Genomic DNA, 17,124 nt, shown 5'->3' on the forward strand with positions numbered 1-17,124 from the left:
AAGGCCCCCCCAGCCACATTTTTAAAAAATTTCTTTATGTTTATTTATTTATTTATTTATTTATTTATTTATTTATTTATTGAGACAGAGTGAGGCAGCATGAGCAGGGGAGAGGCAGAGAGAGAGGGAGACACAGAATCTGAGCTGTCAGCACAGAGCCCGACGCGGGGCTTGAACTCACAAACCTTGAGATCACGATCTGAGCCCAAGTTGGGCGCGTAACCGACTGAGCCACCGGGTGCCCCACGCCAGCCACATTTTAAGAGCTCCTCAGCCGTGGGAAGCCAGTGGCTACTACATCGGATGGCAGGGATCTGGACGACGTGTGGCATGGCAGGAAGTTCTGGTGGGTGTCCCTGCTCTGATGGCCTCACCTGTGCATCAGGCCCTTCCGGAGTGTTTAATCAAAATGTGCACGTGATGTGCCACCCGCCTGGGTTTCCAGGCCCTGCCAATCTCCGCGCTGCAGCCCAGACTTTCTAAATGCATCTTCTTCCACCTGCTGGCACTGAGGTTCTAAACCTTTTGGAGCCAAAGGCACTTCCAGAAGCCGGGGAGCCCCCTCCGCAGAAAAATGTGCACCCGTGAGCACACGAGCAAAAAGTGGCATAAGCTTTCAGGGGGCTCCCTGACCCCGGATAAAACTCCTTGGTCTAGTAGGGTGAACCAGACGTGACTTACCTCTTTCTCAGCTGTTGGATATTTAAATTCTTTCCCCCCTTTCCTCCATTATAAAAAGTACTGTGACAAACATCTCCGTGCAAATGTGTTTCATTTCTGTAGTTCAAATGACTTCTTAGAACGCGTCCCAGAAGGGGCGTCTGGGTGGCTCAGTCCGCTAAGCGTCTGACTTCGGCTCAGGTCATGATCTCATTGTTTGTGAGTTCCAGCCCTGCGCTGGGCTGTGCTGACAGCCCGGAGCCCGCTTTGATTCCTGTCTCCCTCTCTCTCTGCCCCTCCCCAGCTCGTGCTTTCTGTCTCAGAAATGCATAAAAACATTTAAAAAAAATGCATCCCAGAAGACATTTGATTTAAGAGGCAGGAGCCTGTTCCGCTCCTCCTACACACGGCCGATGCACTTCCTAGGGGGGGGGGTAGGTAATGGCCTGACACACGGGGTCCCCACACGGGTCCTGCCGTATTACACCCTCACCCACTGGCCCTTTAGATTGGACAGGGTAACAGTCAGGATAGAAACAAGTGACGGGCTGGCCACCATCCTCACCTGCATGCCAGGCCCAAGCCCTGATTTCTGACGCCGGGGGAGGCACAGCAAGGGGGTGGGGGGTGGGGGGGGCACAAAACTCAGCAGGAGCAGCCTCTCCCCTTGGCCACCTTGAGTGCTGATTTGGTCAAGGGTTTTGGGGGGCAGGTAGAGCGTGTGGCTTCACCGGGTCGTAGGGGAGGTAGAGTGTGTGGCTTCACCGGGTTGTGGGGGGTAGAGCGTGTGGCTTCGCCATCTAGGAAGCGGGCCCTGCCCAGCCATGCCCCACAGGCAGCACACGAATGGACACGGCCCTTCCAGGAACCGCCCATCAGGTAAGGAAATGCTGGAGGAGCTTTCGGATGGTGGGGGCGGGGAGTGGGAGGGGGGACCCCATCCCCGCCAGTCACTCGGCCTCTACATGTAGTTCTCCGGTTCTGCCGCTAGAGGGAGCCCGCGAGCCAGCCTGCCTGCCCCCCTCCTGGGGACCCACTTGCCAGTCAGGTTAGGAGCGTTGGCTCCAGGGGGGGCTGTGGACACACGCCAGTCCTCAAAGCCAAGCCCCGCGGCGGGTGTCTGCTCCCACTAGTGCCGGCGCTCTGGGCCTCAGCCCAGACGCCCCCTCTGTCCGGGGCCCGAGGAGCACACCCCTCTTCCCGCGGGCCCCTTCAGAGCTGTGGTCCTCAACCAGACTGCGCACTGGAACCCCCTGGGGGCTTCACACACCGGCCCCGCCTGGGCCCCACTCCCAGCAGTGCTGGCTGCATCCGTCTGGGTACCACTTGGGCATCAGGCGCTTTCAAGGCTGCCCGGGTACTCTCCCTTGCAGCCAGGTGGGTCCTCCAGCATCCAATGCGGCTGGCCTGGACCCCAGTCCGGACCCCCAGCCCCATCGCCCGTGGGCGCTGCGGGGGGCGGAAGGGGACCCAGGAGCTCCGTCTTTGCTTCCAGCGTCCCCCACGTGGGGGGGACACAAGAGCGGCCACGTGGCTCAGAGTAAAGAAGCAAATGTGTACAGCAAGGGCTGGCCCGCTGCCCAACGCTGGCTTCCATCTGCCTCTGAAAAATACAGATTTCAGGGCCCGCCGCAGCGCCTTCCAGAATCCACATCTGCTTTTGTAAGCTCCCAGCGACCTGTCACACGCGGCTGGGTCAGGAACACCCGTGGGCCCTGCCTGGGACACAGGCTGTTTCCAGGTCAGCCCGGGAGGAGCTCATGCTCCTGGCCAGCAGGCACGGAGGGGGCCGTCGGTGACCGTCATGTCGCAGCACAGAGCCGCAGCCTGACTGGACTGCTTCGGGCCAGAAGAGCAGGCGTCCTGGGTTTCCAGGGCTCCGTGGTGGAGGAGGCACCCCGACCACACCGCGGCCTCCGCGCACGCCCCGAGATCGGCGCGCTGTCTGGGAAGCAGCTCTAAGCACGGACCCTAAGCGAACCTGGGTGGGCTGCGGCTGGAGCAAAAACAAGGCTCCCGAGCATTATTCCAGGAAGACCGCCTGACACGGTAGCCGCCCCCCTGCACCCCACACGCCCCTGCCTTCCCTTGGGGGTCTGCGCAGTACGGAGTGGGGCTCTCCTATCCGATTACAGTCGGCACTGCCTGTTAGTCGGCCACGAAAAGGACGAGGTCCTGACACCTGCGGTGACATGGACACGATGCTCAGACACCAAAGGCCACAGACTGTGCGGTTCCACTACCACGAAACATCCAGAACCGGCAAACCCACAGAGACGGAAGGCAGACGGGTGGCTGCTGGGCTGGGGGAGGGGGAATGGACACTGACCACTCAGTGGGTGTGGGGTCTCTTTCCGGGACAAGGAAAACATTTTGGAGCCAGAGGTCTTTGTTGGACAAGACTGTGAACGTACTAAATGCCACATAAGTGCGTGGCTTTAAGTGGCTACAGTGGCAAAGTTTATGTCAGGTCTGTTTCACCACCATCAGAAAAACAAGACAATGTCCCGCCTCCGGCTGCCCCGTCTGTCTGGGGCGCTCAGAACTGCAGGAAGTTTCTCGGGCAGGGCCACTCTGCCGTGGGTGGCTGTCCCGGCTATGTGGGGATTCACCAGCAGCCCAGGCGTCCACCTTCCAAGTGCCAAACACACCCCCATCCTCAGTGGTGACCGCAATGTGTCCTGACCCTGCCACAGGTCTTCTGTGGCTCCAGGAGACAATCACGGCTCTAGAAGCATCTGGAGCTTCCCAGGCATCCAGAGCATATAAAAGGTCCCCTGGGGGATCCTCATGGGCACCCAGGGTACAGACCCAGCCAGGCAGAGGGAGGGGAAAGAGGAGGCCAGGAGCGGCTTCACTGGGCAACCCCACAGCGGACGCCACTGTCCCCACGTCAGGAACGGGGAGACGAGGCTCCAGGGAGGCACGGAGCTTTCCCAGCTGGCGCCAACCAGGCCCCCCAAACTCCCAGATCCAAGCTCCTTACGTGATCCGGGGCCCAAAGGGTCCACTACTCCAGGCCCTGATTTGGGTTCTGCCACTACAAACTCAGCCGTGAGGCCACAGGCCAGGCCCAGCACCCCTGGCTCAGAGTGAAGACGGGAGCTGGGAACCCGTCCCTCTATCTGGCCCCGGGGGTGCCGGACAGACGCCCCTCCTTCCTCTCCACCGACATTCAGGGGTCTCTGGACACCGGTGCCCTCGGGCACTCACTGCACTGGCAGATGGCACCGCCAGGGGGGGCTCTGACCAAGCCCCGCGGTGGGAAGCCAGGCTTGCGTTTCTTTCCCAGCCTGGCTCCCGGGGGGAAACACCACACCACCAGTGAACCACGTGGGTCCAGCCGACGCCCTCTTCGTCGTGTGCCCTGCTCTGTGGCACTCGAGACAAAGGTGAGTCCACCCACGGGCTCTGATGAGTCACACCTTATTGAGGGGATAAAGTCAGGAAAGATTCCATCTCAAATTCCTTCTCCGCTGGGCCCTGCGTGACCTTACGCGCTCCGGGTCTGGTGCAGACCCGGCTGGATTCCAATCCCGTCGGCCAGCCTGCTGGCTCTGTGACCGCCTGCAAGTTGTTTAACCTCTCTGAGCCTCGCTCTCCCTCCCTACAGACGGGGGTGATGTTAGGACCCACCTCGTGGGGTTTGGGGAGGTCGTGGGTAATCCGGGGCACACGTGCCCGGGGGCCAGGCCACGCTGGACCATCCGTACCTAGCATGTGTGGGGCTCACAGCTCGAGTTCAACAATTGTATGCTGGCTGAATACCACCAGCGCCTAACATCGTTATCACCACTGTTTCCCTGGAATCTAACGGGGGCGGGGACCAGAGCGAAGGAAGGGGCTGCGGAAGTCAGGGGTGGCCCGTCCTGTGCAGCCCCCGCGGCTCTGGGTTCGTGCTGACTACCTGCGAGCCTTGTGCTCGCCCTGAGGCCCCCTAATGATGCCGTGTGGCGGCCTCTACGGGCTTTGACAACCCTTCCCACCAGGTGCATGCCAGGTGAGCTCACTCCTGACGCACCTGACCCCCGCCAGTGTGGCCCGAGCCCGCGAGGGTGCCAATGTGTCCAGATATCTGGTTCTCCCAGGCTCTCAGGCTGTAGAGTAAATGCTGCCAACATGCCCCCCAGGACTGTGTTCCAGACTCTGACAGCTCGAGGCTCTGAGCAGAAAGGCCGAGGCTTCCCCCACACTGGGTCCGGAGGGCCGGGTCACGTGCCTGGCTTGTCTGCAACGGCAGAGCTCAGAACCTGGCTGGGGACCTTATGTCACATGCCACCCACCAGGAGCCTCCGAGCGTGCTCTCTGACGGCCAACAATCTGCCGCCCCCCCAGCGATAAAAGCAGGGGACACCAGGATTCCCAGGCCTGGCCTCGTGGCGTTCAGTCTGCGTTATGCGGCAGGTCAGACCCGGCAGGTGAGGCCGCCAAGGGGAGGGGAGGGGAGGGGAAGGGGAGAGAAGGTGNGGAGAGCTGGACCCTGGCCGGCGGGGGCGCACGCGGTCCTCAGCACTCGGGGAGCAGAGCTATGACACAGGCACTGCCCCCCAGGACCCCGGGGCTGGGGCCGGGCCTGGGGGCCGGGACTCGGGACTCACCCGCTCTCGCTGTCCAGGAACACGGAGCCGCCGCTGTCCACAAGGGCGGTGCTGACGGGCGAGAGGCAGAAGGGTGAAGAGAAGGCGTCGGAATCCGAGTCGAAGGAGCTGTCCCTGCTCACGCCATCCGCTGAGAGCTCCAGGGAGCCCTCCTCCTCGCAGGCCTCGGGCCGCGGCTCCCGCCCCTCCTCGGTCCCATCCTGCGAGCTGACAGCCGACAGGATCCCAGAGGAGTCGCTGTGGGCTGGCGGCGGAGCCATCCCCAAGCTCTGGGCCAGCTTCTCGCCGTCCTCGGAAGGGGGGGAAGGGCTGACGCGCTCAGCATCCCTGACGCTCTGAGCCACCGCCGCGGTGTCCTCATCTCTGGGGATCAGGGCGGGCCTGGCCTCCGTGGGGGAGGGCTGGCGGGGGGTCCCCAAGCTCTGGGCGCGCCGGCCCCGTGGGCGGGGCGCCTTGCGCACGGGGGAGCTCTCGGGGGTGATGTAGCGGAGCGCCTCCTCGTCCTGCCTCTGGATCCGCGAGTTGGGCACCCACGTGAGGATGAGGGTGCTTCCCAGCATCTCGTCCTTCTCCACGCACAAGCACAGGTAGCCTGGGAGGGTCAGGAGGACAGGCGGGTTACACACGGCACCGCTGGGGCGCACGGCTGGGCTGGAGGTGATGAGCTGTGGGCATCGCCTAAGCACCACTCAGCAGATCCGGGGCGCTGGGCCCCCAGGCAGGGCTGCCGTCGCTTTTCCAGGCACGGGGAGCCCTCCTCCGGCTCAGAGCTCACCCTGCCCACTGTCTGGCAGCCCCTGAGTTTCCCCAGGTCTGGGCGAGTCCAGGGAACCAGGAGTCTGGCTTCACCACCGCTGGGAGGGACAGAGGCTGTAGACTTCATTTCTACTTCACACAAAACAAATCCGAAGAGGGGTGCTTGGGGGTTGTGCAGTCAGTCGTGGCCTCAATATTTCTTCTTTAATGCAGCTTTTTGGAAGAAGGGGCCGTCCGTGAGGTCAAGCACCCGATGGGTGACAAGGACGGAGAAGAGCGGCTCCCCTCCGAGGCGCAGCGAGTGGGGGGCTCTCTGGGCTTCTGGGCACTCAGTCTGGGGGGAAGGTGGCATTTCCTGCCATCCCAGGATGTCCTGATTCCTGGGCCTATCGTGCCAGGTGCCCAGGCCTCCTGGTCTCTGCAAGAGCTGGGCCCTCACACCCCTTGGGGCTCTGAGAACCGGGACCGGAGTCTCTGAGCACCGTTCCCAGGAAACTCAGAGGCTGTCAGCCAGCTGTGATACCGGTAAGGTGCAGGTGAGGCCCAGTGTCTCCACACCCTCAGGCTCGGGGATTGGGAAGGAGGCCCGAGGCCTCGGCCCCTGTCCCCCAGCCCCCCGTCACGACAGCATCACCACAAAGCTCTCCAAAGGCTGTGCTGTTCCTTCTGACTTCGACCAGAAGAGCTAACCACTTTGAGACCCAGCCCTAGAACCTCTGCGTCCTGCCCTCGAATCCTCAGGGTTGGCCCTGTGCTCAGGCATCCACAGCACGTGCCACCGGCATCTCTCCGGGAATGCAGGGCCCTGGAATTCCCCAGGAACCCCCTGCTCCCAGGGCCTGATCCTGAGCTGGGGTTGGGGGGCTGCAGGTGGGCTGGGGTGCCCACACATGCACACCCGAGGTCCCTTACAGGGCAGGAGAGAGCTGGGCTGGAGGTCGGCTGTCCTGCTTAGAACCGGCAAGGCCCGATGATTCCAAATCTGCACCTGACCATCTGGGTGGCTGTAAAGATAGACTTAGCGAGGCAGGAGGAGGGATCACTTCCAAAACCAGTTCATTAACATAACTTAAACCTCTTGTATTTTAATAAGCTTATTGATTCAGTATTTTGGGGACACATAATTTGCATACAGTAAAGTGCTCGTACCTGACTGTGATTTATAACTTAGATGTTTTGACACCTGGTACGGGGCCTCCGTCTGAGCGGGGGAAGGCAAGTCCCCGGGCCACAGTCAGGCAGCAGGTGCACAGGGGACCCTGAGCACCCTTAAGCAGCCAGGGGAGGCCTCGCGAAGAATGAGGAGAGCCCAGAGCCTGTGCTGGCCTCACCCCCACCCTGCGCTATGTGGGGAATGGCCCAGCCTCTGAGAACCAGCCTCCTTGTCCAAAAAAGGGGTCTGCCGGGGGGCCCCGGGACACTCTCCTGAGGTTAACATGCAAATAAAATAAAGCCATCCATTTTCTGTTGCAAGTCATTTGCACAAATGACAAAGGACCACACAGGACTTGGGGGTCACTAACCCCTCGATTTGTTCCTCCCACGGGGGGCAGCGGGGCTGGAGGAACACACCCAGGAGCTAGTGCGGGGCAGCTAGAGCAGACCAATACCCTCAGATCTGCCCCCGGCCCGGAGGACAGCCCCGGGCGGCTGTGCGCCCTGGAAACAGCACTGAATGCTGTGACTGTGTGCTGCGGCCCCGCCCCTTAGTGCCCGGGGCAGCCGCCGCCGCTGCAGGGCTCAGGACGCAACGTGAGCCCTGGGGAAATGTGCCCTTTCTTTCTCTGTGACTTGGCAAAGGAGAGCAGGAAAAGTGTCCCACCCCAGAGACTGCTGAGGGCCCCTGGCACTGGCGTGTCCCCCGGGCAGGGCCCCAGGGTCATACGGGGGGGTTCCTGCATCTCCCCTCTGCCGACTCCAGCGGAGAGTTTTCTTCCCTAATTTCCAAACAGTGCGGCTGGAGGACAGATCACAGACTTGGTGATTCCTGTGTCTCCAGATTCCCAGGCCTGCCTAACACTCCCGCCACTTCTCAGCCCAGCCTCCAGCAGCCGGAGGGACGAAGCCTGGAGCCTGGCGTGAGGGCTGTGCTCCGGCCACCTACTGCCTGAGGGGGCCCGGCGGGCGCCCCCAGAGGAGGGCTGCCTGCTTCCCACCCTGGACAGAGGCGGCCCTGCTCTCAGCAGCCCTGCAGCGACCTAATGTCTTCTTCTGGGGCTGATTCCCCTTAAACCGTCCCCTCCCCCACCACATGTGTACGAGTTAAAGGTCACTGGCCCTTTGGAAGATGGGGAAATTAGGGCAAACGGAGAATTGACCTAAAAGCTTTCCAAAACTGGGGCTTGGTCAGTTTAGAAAGAAAAGCAGGTGGGGGCGCCTGCGGGGCTCAGTCGGTTAAGCCTCTGATGCCGGCTCAGGTCATGAGCTCGCCGTCCGTGGGTTCAGGCCCAGCATCAGACTCTGCTGACGCTCGGAGCCTGGAGCTGCTTCAGATTCTGTGTCTCCCTCTCTCTCTGCCTTTCCTCTGCTTGCGCTCTCCCTCCCAAAAATAAACAAATATTAAAAAAAAAAAAAAAAAAGAAAGACAAACAGCCCCCCCCCAGGCCATCCCCCCCCTCCAGCCTGTGACCCCAGGCCCTCCCCTCTCCTGGGCTCACCTGGGTGGTGCTCCCCCAGCCCCTGAAGCCCCTCTGGCGGGTGCACGCAGACATTGTTCTTGGAGTAGATGATTTCCCCGTCCAGGACGGAGGGGGACCCGCCACCACTGCCCGGGGTGAGGGTCAGGAGGTCCGAGGCTTTGGAGGAGGCCCGGCGAAGGAGACGGCCCAGAGACATGGCGGGGGGAGGGTTTCCATCGTCCGCACGCTTCGGCCCAGGCGGGGCTCGCCCAGACGTGGCTGGGGGAGAAAGACACCGAGGAGCGCATCAGGCCAAGGTCACGGGCCTCACACCAGTGGGCTCGGAATGGACGGTGCTTCACTAACTACCGGAACAGGTCCCGCCAGCACGAGGCCACGTGGAGGGCCCACGTGGTTCTAGGCCGTGGCGTTCCGGATATTTGGGGCCGGGTCTTTCGTGGTGGTGGAGGCTACGCTGCCCCCAGGAGCCCCCTTCCCACCACGACAACCAAAAACGTCCCCAGGCATTGCAAACGTCCCCCCCGGGGGCCTAGTCGCCCCGTCTAGAGGGGCCCTGCTCCCCACAGCGAGCTCATGAAACTGCCGGACTTCTCTCTGCTCCGTCTTTACCCCTGCGTCTGCGCCAGTGAGCCCTCCCTTCCTGAACTCCTCACCCCTCCGTGGTGCTTCCCTGGGAGGGTCCCTCCTCCATCCCGTCCTTCCCGGCCCCCTCCACCCCCCCCCGCCCCGTCACCCCCAGCCCCAGCCTGATGTCCCCAACACGGCGATGGGTCATCTCAGCCGGGCCATCACAAGCGGTGTTTGAAGGACCTGAGCCTGCTCACTACTCGTTCTTTGAAAAACCAGATGAGAAACAAAAGTACTCGGTGCAGTACATGTACGATCTCCTAGAGGTGACGGAGCAGCGGTACGGCCACTCTCAGGAGAGTGAAGTGAAGGCCTGAGAAGAGAAAAGGTTCTCCCTCTCAAACGAAAGCCGACACCCAGCAGACCGGCCGGAAGCAATTTTTATTTGGGCGGAAACCCAACCATCAGAGGCCTGGGCACTAGCTACGTGGACCAACCAGATCCTTCCCGTCGGTCCTGCGTGGGAACGCAGGCCACCAAACTGAGCCGTGGAACGGGCCACGGGCGTGCAGAGCCATGCTGCCTCCTGGTTGGAGACAGCGGATGTGCAGGACTGAGACCACGCTGGGCAGCACAGGCCGGCTTCCGGGGTGGGGTGGGGGGGCTGCCTCAGGGGCATCTGCGGAAGGACTTCACCCTCCTCTCTTTGAAAGGAAAAACCCAGCAGGAAGCCACTAGGGTAAAATCATTGACTGGGAACGGAAACACAAAATGTGGTCCGTCCACACAGTGGGGCATCATTGGCATTAAGAAGGAAGGAAATCCTAGGCTGCCTGGGGCTCAGGTAGTTGAGCATCTGACTCTTGGTTTCGGCTCAGGTCATGATCTCTCGGTTCAGGAGTTCGAGCCCCCGTCCGGTTCTGTGCTAACAGTGCTGAGCCTACTTGGGATTCTCTCTCTCTCTCTCTCTCTCTCTTTCTCTCTCTGCCCCTCCCGAACTCATGCTCTCTCTCTCTCAAAAATAAACATTTAAAAAAAAGTAAAAAGAAATGAGGAAGATTCGTTTGGGTTATATACTTTCATGTAACTCATTATTTCTCAAATAGGAGGAGTTTGGCATGTAATCAATACAGAAAAAATTATTGAGCTGTTTTACATTCTTTAAGCGTCCACAGTCTGGTGTGTGTTTTGCATTAAGCACACCCCGGTGAGGACCAGCCACGCTGCGGGGGCTGGTGGCCTCCGGTGGGTGAGCCTGGCGCCCTGCCTCCTTTGGGGCCTCAAATTGTATTCCCTGGTTAATCCCTCGAACCGCCAGACCGGACTGCAAACGACTCTCATCTGATTCTGAAAACCAAACCAACGTTAAGTGAAGATGTTTGCCACCGTGGAGGATAATCAAAAGAATGTGCAGGGAGATCTGGAAGATCCCCAAATACAAGTGCTCCCAGTACGGCGTTTTCCCGCACGGCAGATGCGAAGCGGCTGCCTGTCGCTCAAGGACACGCCTCCTGGACGGCGGTTTTGCACATGAGAAAACAGGTTCTGGGCACTCGGGGAGCAGGGAACCTAAGAGCTTTGTCCTCTGTGCTCAGAGCTCGGCTCCCACCCCCGCCACCTGGGTGGGCAGGGGACAGTCCCCCGTGCAGCTCCCAGACGCCCTGCAGAAGACCGCGTGCCCGGGGTGGGTCCGTCAAACACTAGCCGCAAATATTTACTCTGTTCACACAGCTCTTATTTCCGAGACGCATACGTGTCTTTGTCTTTCATCAAAATGAAACCGAGCTCCCAACCTCTGCGCTCTATCCAGCCACAAGAGGAGAATCCTTGACCTATTTTTTAATGTTTTTTTTTTTATTTTTAATTAGGAAACATGGTCAGAGAAGTATAAAGAGGATACAAAATCCTTAAATCACACGATCCAAAAACATGTGTGTGTTTTCTCCTATCTTCTGTGCCTGTCGGAAACACGAAAACGGGGGCGCCTGGGTGGCTCTCTCCATCAGATCATGCGATTGAGCCCCGAATCCAGCTCTGGGCTGACAGTGCAGAGCCTGCTCGGAATCTCTCTCCGTCCCCCCCAACTCTGCTCTCTCTGTGCCTCCTCCTCCCCTCTGTCTTTCACTCTCTCTCTCAAAAATAAATAGGGGCACCTGGGTGTCTCAGCTGGTTAAGCATCCAACTTCGGCTCTGGTCATGATCTGGCTCATGGTTTGTGCGTTTGAGCCCTGCGTCGGGCTCTGTGCTGACAGCTCGGAGCCTGGGGCCTGTTTCAGATTCTGTGTCTCCCTCTCTCTCTGCCCCTCCCCTGCTCACACTCTGTCTCTCTCTCTCAAAAATAAATACATATTTTTAACAATTAAAATAAACAAATGACCACCCATGGGGATTACACCAGGTCTTGCTTTCAGTCATAGGATAAATGTGTTTCTCCACGTGTTCATGAGTCAAAGCGTGAGCCCCCACATTCACACGGTGCGGCTCTAACTCCCACACCTCGGAATGTGGCTGTATGTGGCAGTGGGTCTTTACAGAGGTGACTACGTTGGAAGCGGGCCGTTAGGGCAGCCGGGATCCAATGTGGTTCCTGCCCTTAATAAGGAGGAAATGTAGACATAGACGAGGTGTCCAGGATGGGGTACAGGGTTTCACAGGATGTGACCCAGGGAGGGAGACCGGGAGGGCTGACNACTCTGGTCACCAAGGAGCTGTGCCCTTCGAGATGGCCTGAGTGCCTTTACCACAATGAAATGCCATAATAATAGTGTGGGGGGCGCCCGGGGGGCTCGGTCAGTAAGCAAAGGACTCCTGATCTCAGCTCGGGTCATGATCTCATGATTCACGGGTTGAGCCTCACGCTGGGCCCTGGGCCAACAGTGCAGAGCCTGCTTGGGATTCTCTCCCTCTCTGCCCCTCCCCTGCTCATTCTCTCCCTCTCAATCTCTCTCTCTCTCAAAATAAATAAACATTTTAAATAACTAAAATTTAGTAATAACAGTGAAACTGGAGAGGGGTGTACAGACACTCTCTACTTTCTGATCTTTTTTTTTTTTGTAAACCTAAAACCCTCTAAAAAGTCAAATTTATTAATAATAATTTTTAAAAAAGAGAGCAGAGGCCAGAGGGCAGGCACCCACAGAAGCCAGGCGGATAGTGAACTCGGGCGGATGGAGGCCAGGAACAGGCAGGGGCTAGAGACGGGGCTGGCGGCAGCAGGTGACGAAGGGCCTGGCGCCCATGCCGAGGGCCACTGCCAGCAGCGATGCTGGGGTCTGGCACGGGCACCTCCCCAGTGTCCTTGAATCCAAGAGATGCATGACCTTGAATGCTTCTTGCTCACAACCAGCAGAGCGGCTGCGCCCACGGCCTTAGGGACCTGGTGTCCCGTGGGGACGGGAGGAGCAAAGAGGACCGCCCTCCTGGCAGACCAGAAAGCTGTGCTCCAGAAAGCTTCCCGGGGAACAGAATTCTGAGCGGACAACACCCAGGTCACATTCTGTGGGTCCGGGTCCCCCTCTGGGCTGGATGACTTGTTCTGTTTGTACAGAGCTGGGGGCAGGGGCACAATCTTGAAATGACAAGCAGACACCCTAAGACACACAAAACCAATTAACACTCGAACTACTGAACTTTGCTCTAGCAAGGACGCAGAGTTGATGGAAATCAGGGCCGAGGCGCTCCCAGCACTGGGGACCAACGTTTCAGAGCCTCTCCCCAAAACCCGAGAGACGAAGGTGGACAGAGAAGCCGTGCAGGGAAGATTCATGACAGTGATACAAACGTCACTCCCCGAGAGTGCGTTCACGTAATTCTTCTCCCTCAAAGTGGTTATGCCCCCATCGGTATTAGCGATTTTAGAGTAAGTTCCTGAGTCCGAGACCTCTCGGAAAAGTCTCTTTGGTGACTGATGTGCCTTCCGGAATGCCACCTCCAATAAAGTTCCAAGTGCTTTGTTTTTGTTGATGGAAAGGACACAATGCCAACCTTGCAGCTGGCTCATGGAATACAGACATGGAGTGAGGCCAAGATCTAGAATGAGCATCAGCTTGGGCACACACACACACACACAAAAAAAAGGAATGCTTTTAAAAGGTATAAACTAAAAATGCCAGAGTGGTTCTTAGCCATCTGACTGAGGCCGGATTACAAGCGGAGCTCTGTGCTGCCCTGAGGCATCAGCGACCGCTAGGTTGGGCCAGATCTGTGCAAAAGAGGCTATTGTGTCATTGGAAAGGAGAGAACTTGGCCTCCTCTCAAACCACACGCACACTCACAACACAGAGCTCGGGCCGCAGTGGGTCCCTGCTGGGCCCCCCTCACCGCAGCTCATGGCCTGCAGGGTAAGGGAACCAGCAGACAGGAGAGGGGTTTTGAGGTGGCTGGAGAATGGGGAGCTGGGGGGTGGGGGCGGGCGGGAGGTGAGCTCACAGCCTGGGACTGGCCCTGGGCCCGCATGCAGCCAGCAGGAGGCGGGAGGCCTCCAGCAACCACATGTACTCCAGAACCACCCTCCCACCCCGGGGAGCACCTGCCCCGACCCCTGGAGAACCTGCCCTGACCTCTGGGAGCACCCACCCCGACCCCGGAGAACCTGCCCTGACCCCCGGGAGCACCTGCCCCGACCCCCGGGAGCACCCTCCCCGACCTGGAGCATCTGCCCTGACCCCCAGGAGCACCTGCCCCGACCCCAGAGAGCACCTGCCCCGGCCCCTGGAAGCACCAGTCCTCACCTCTGGGAGCACCTGCCCCTATCCCCAAAGAACGTGCCCCGCCCCCGGGAGCACCCACCCCGGCCCCAGGAGCACCTGAGGCTTCTGCAGGTCAGCGTGGCAGTGCTGGCGTGTGGCTCTCCTCGGGTATTTACAGGGGTGAGGTGGAGACACTTCTGACCCAAAACTCGTTCCCCGAGAGTTGGTGATTGATACCTGGGGAAACGTGCTCCCAGACAGACACAGAGGCAAAAGCCAGAAATGAGCAAAACACGGGGTAAGAGATGACATCCTTGAGGGAAGACACAAGTCACCCCTCCCGCCTCCTTCAGAAAACACTTCCGTCCCAGGTCCGTGGTAACAAATCACCACACGTTCCGCGCTTAAAGCAACACAGACACATTGGCTCCCAGTTCCGGAGGCTGAGTCCCACCCTGGGCTCAAATCAAGGTGTGGGCAGGGCTGTGCTCCTTCCAGAGCCTCCAGGGGAGAAGCCGTCTCCGCACCTTTTCCAGCCTCTGGAATCCGCCCGCACCCCTTGGCTGGTGGCCCCTCCTCCAGCTCCAAAGCCAGCAGGGGCCACTCAAGTCTTCCCCATGTCACATGGCTCTGCCTCCTGTTCTGCCTCCTTCTTCCACTTTTAAGGACCTGGGGAGACACTGGTCCCCCTGGATAATCTGGGGCAATCTCCCCATTGCTAGGGCAGCTGAGGAGCAAACTTCATTACACATAAGCGGACACAGCCAGAGTCTCCCAGGATCCAGACGTGGACATGTTTGGGGACCATTCTGCTGACCGCACCACGGCAAGGACTCTGCAAAGAGCCGCTCTCCCACTCACCCACTGACTGTCGAATCCCCACACCAAGCGACCAGCTGTTGGGCAACAGGATGAGGGCCCAGGCGAGGAGCAGGAGGGAGGGAGGCCGGGGGCCCAGGTCCCCGTGGCAGGGGCGAGGCAGCTCAGAGGAGAGCCGCAGGCTCACAGGCCAGCGCCTGCCCTTGGCAGCTACCTCCGCCCGGAGCCCTGCTTTCCCGTCCCCGCATAAAGGGCTCCATCAATTGCCAAACATAAAACCAAACAAGAGCAAAGGTGCAAAGTTCTCTTCTGGAACCTTCCTAGGAAGAAATGGGGCAGCTGGAGCCACTTGACTTCCAGCTGGCTGGACTTCTGCCACTCGCTGCTCCACACTGCCTGTCACCCGCCACCCTGGGTCAGCTGCTGGGGTCAGCGGTCAGCAGGAGCCACACTTCCGGCGGACCTGAGGCTCACGGCTCAGACCCATCTGGACAGCCACTCACCGCAGCAGGGGAGGCAGCCGGAAGGGTGGGTCACTGGACCCTTACAGGGGGACGTGTCGTGGGACAAAGCCCATAGGTGATTGATTATTCCCTTGGCCTTGTCACTGTCACACTGCCCAGGAGCAAAATGCCCCAAGCCCCGGTCACCTGCCCCGTGGCCGGCAGAAACCGGTTCATCCACTTTCCCCTCAAAGCCGGATCAGCACAGAGCCCGGAAAAGGCGATGCTAGTTAAGCACGAGCCAGACACATGAAAACAAGGCTCGTCTTCCTCCCACACGGCATCTGCTGCTAACACCCCTCAAATGAGGCCCCACCTGCCTCGTGCTTCCCAGGACCAGGCGCCTGCGCCACGGTCTTTCGGGGAAGCCCCAGCTTTGTGGCTCAAAGGGTGACATCAGTCCTGCAGGCAGACAGGCTGGGGAACCTGGTCCCGGGACAAGACTCCTGGCGGCTGACACAAGCCTTCCTCTCTGTCCACTTTCCTTCAAGTTACGGGCTTGTCGTGGAGAGGAATGTGTTCGCTCAGGATTCCCACGGAAAAGACTGTGACCCCAGGATAGGTGGCTGTGGGTAAGGCCTCTGCATACAAGACAATCAACTTGTATTTCAAATGAGGGGACCAAGATTAAGGTATAAGCTGGAGTGGGAACCCACTGTGTACCCAGTGCTGGAGGCTTGGACCCACTGCCATACGGGAAAGGACTTGGAGTGGCTGTGAATGGACAAGACAGTCACAGACACGGGGGGTGGGAGGGGGAGGTGGCCAGCCTGGCTGTGACTTTCCGCCTTCGCTCTCCAGCTGTCACTTCGATCATCACCTGGTCCCTGGAAAACCCCGTGGCTTCTGCCTCTCGAGAGAGAGACCATCTGCTGTTTGTGCCCCCCTGGCAACAAACACCAAAACACGACTTTCCCCCCCAAAAAGCCGAGGAAGTAGGGCCTGGGAGATGAACGACCTTAAAGACGAGCCGGGATTGAGGAACAAGAAAGGACTGAACCCAGAAATTAAGGAAAGGTGCAAATCCAGCCAGGAAGCCGATACCGGGGCCGACAGGGGGTTAGCGCGCCTGTCTTCTACTCTCCCGTAAACCTGGGTCCGCACAGGCTCTCTGTCCGTGGCACAGGAAAAGCTAACGCACCACAAGACAGAAATCGAATGGGGGGGCAGGGGGAAGGATTGGGGGGCAGGNGGGAAAGCCTCTTGGTTACAGAAACTGAAAAGCGAAAGTGTCAAAGGACACCTGTTAGGTATGCCCTTTGCCCCAATTTCAGAAAGCCAGAGCGCGTAATGACCAACTTATCAGACTATTGAATTCAGGGTCACTCAGTGTAGAAAACCGGCACATAAGCCAAGGTGTGCAAACCAGCGCAGACACAGCCTCTGGGCGCACCCCTCTTCTGACGGCGTCTGCGGTGGCCGGGCCAGAATGACCACGGGAAAGACACCGCCACGCTCGGTGTACCCGCAGTCAGGTGGGCCCTCCGGGGGTGGGAGGGGCTCGGCACACACATCAGCTTTAAACACCTGGACAGACTTGCCGCCCAAGGCTCCGGAAGAGAAGGGCGTGCCGTGCCCCCTGGACGCCGGCTTTGGGTTCTTTTCATTCCTCTCCATCCGACTGAAGCTGGTCAGCGCAGGGGGCATCGCGCTTAGCCTACAAGTGGCCTGACCTCGGGCGTCTCTGAGGATGGCGATGTTAGTTCCAAAGACAGAGTGAAAGACACGCTTACGATCAGGGATCCCCAGACAGCTCATCCAAGTAGGTGTATTAGACACGTAAGATCTGGTGCCAATGGATGCACAGATGGTCAACGGCAAAAACAACACCACTGCTCAAGGGAAAGGACAAAGATTTCCTGGACCATTTCCCGGAGGCTTGGTGGGGGAAGAG

The 17,124-nt window shown here is 59.3% G+C and overlaps 1 protein-coding gene across 2 annotated transcripts in view; it reads right to left on the minus strand.

Annotated features, from left to right (window-relative positions):
• The window catches only part of TBC1D16 (TBC1 domain family member 16), a 62,846-nt gene extending 53,968 nt beyond the window's left edge, over window positions 1-8,878 (minus strand). For both annotated transcript variants that reach the window (XM_077755206.1, XM_077755198.1), the window contains exons 1-2: window positions 8,672-8,878; window positions 5,259-5,850 (exon numbers count right to left, since the gene is read on the minus strand). In XM_077755206.1, coding sequence (XP_077611332.1) covers window positions 5,259-5,850; window positions 8,672-8,849 — 770 coding nt within the window. In that variant the 5' untranslated portion in view covers window positions 8,850-8,878. The remainder of the gene's footprint in view (window positions 1-5,258; window positions 5,851-8,671) is intronic.
• Window positions 8,879-17,124: the final 8,246 nt, after the last annotated feature.

Source organism: Crocuta crocuta, unplaced genomic scaffold, assembly GCF_008692635.1.
Source record: "Crocuta crocuta isolate KB4526 unplaced genomic scaffold, BGI_CrCroc_1.0 scaffold50, whole genome shotgun sequence".
NCBI lineage: Eukaryota > Metazoa > Chordata > Mammalia > Carnivora > Hyaenidae > Crocuta > Crocuta crocuta.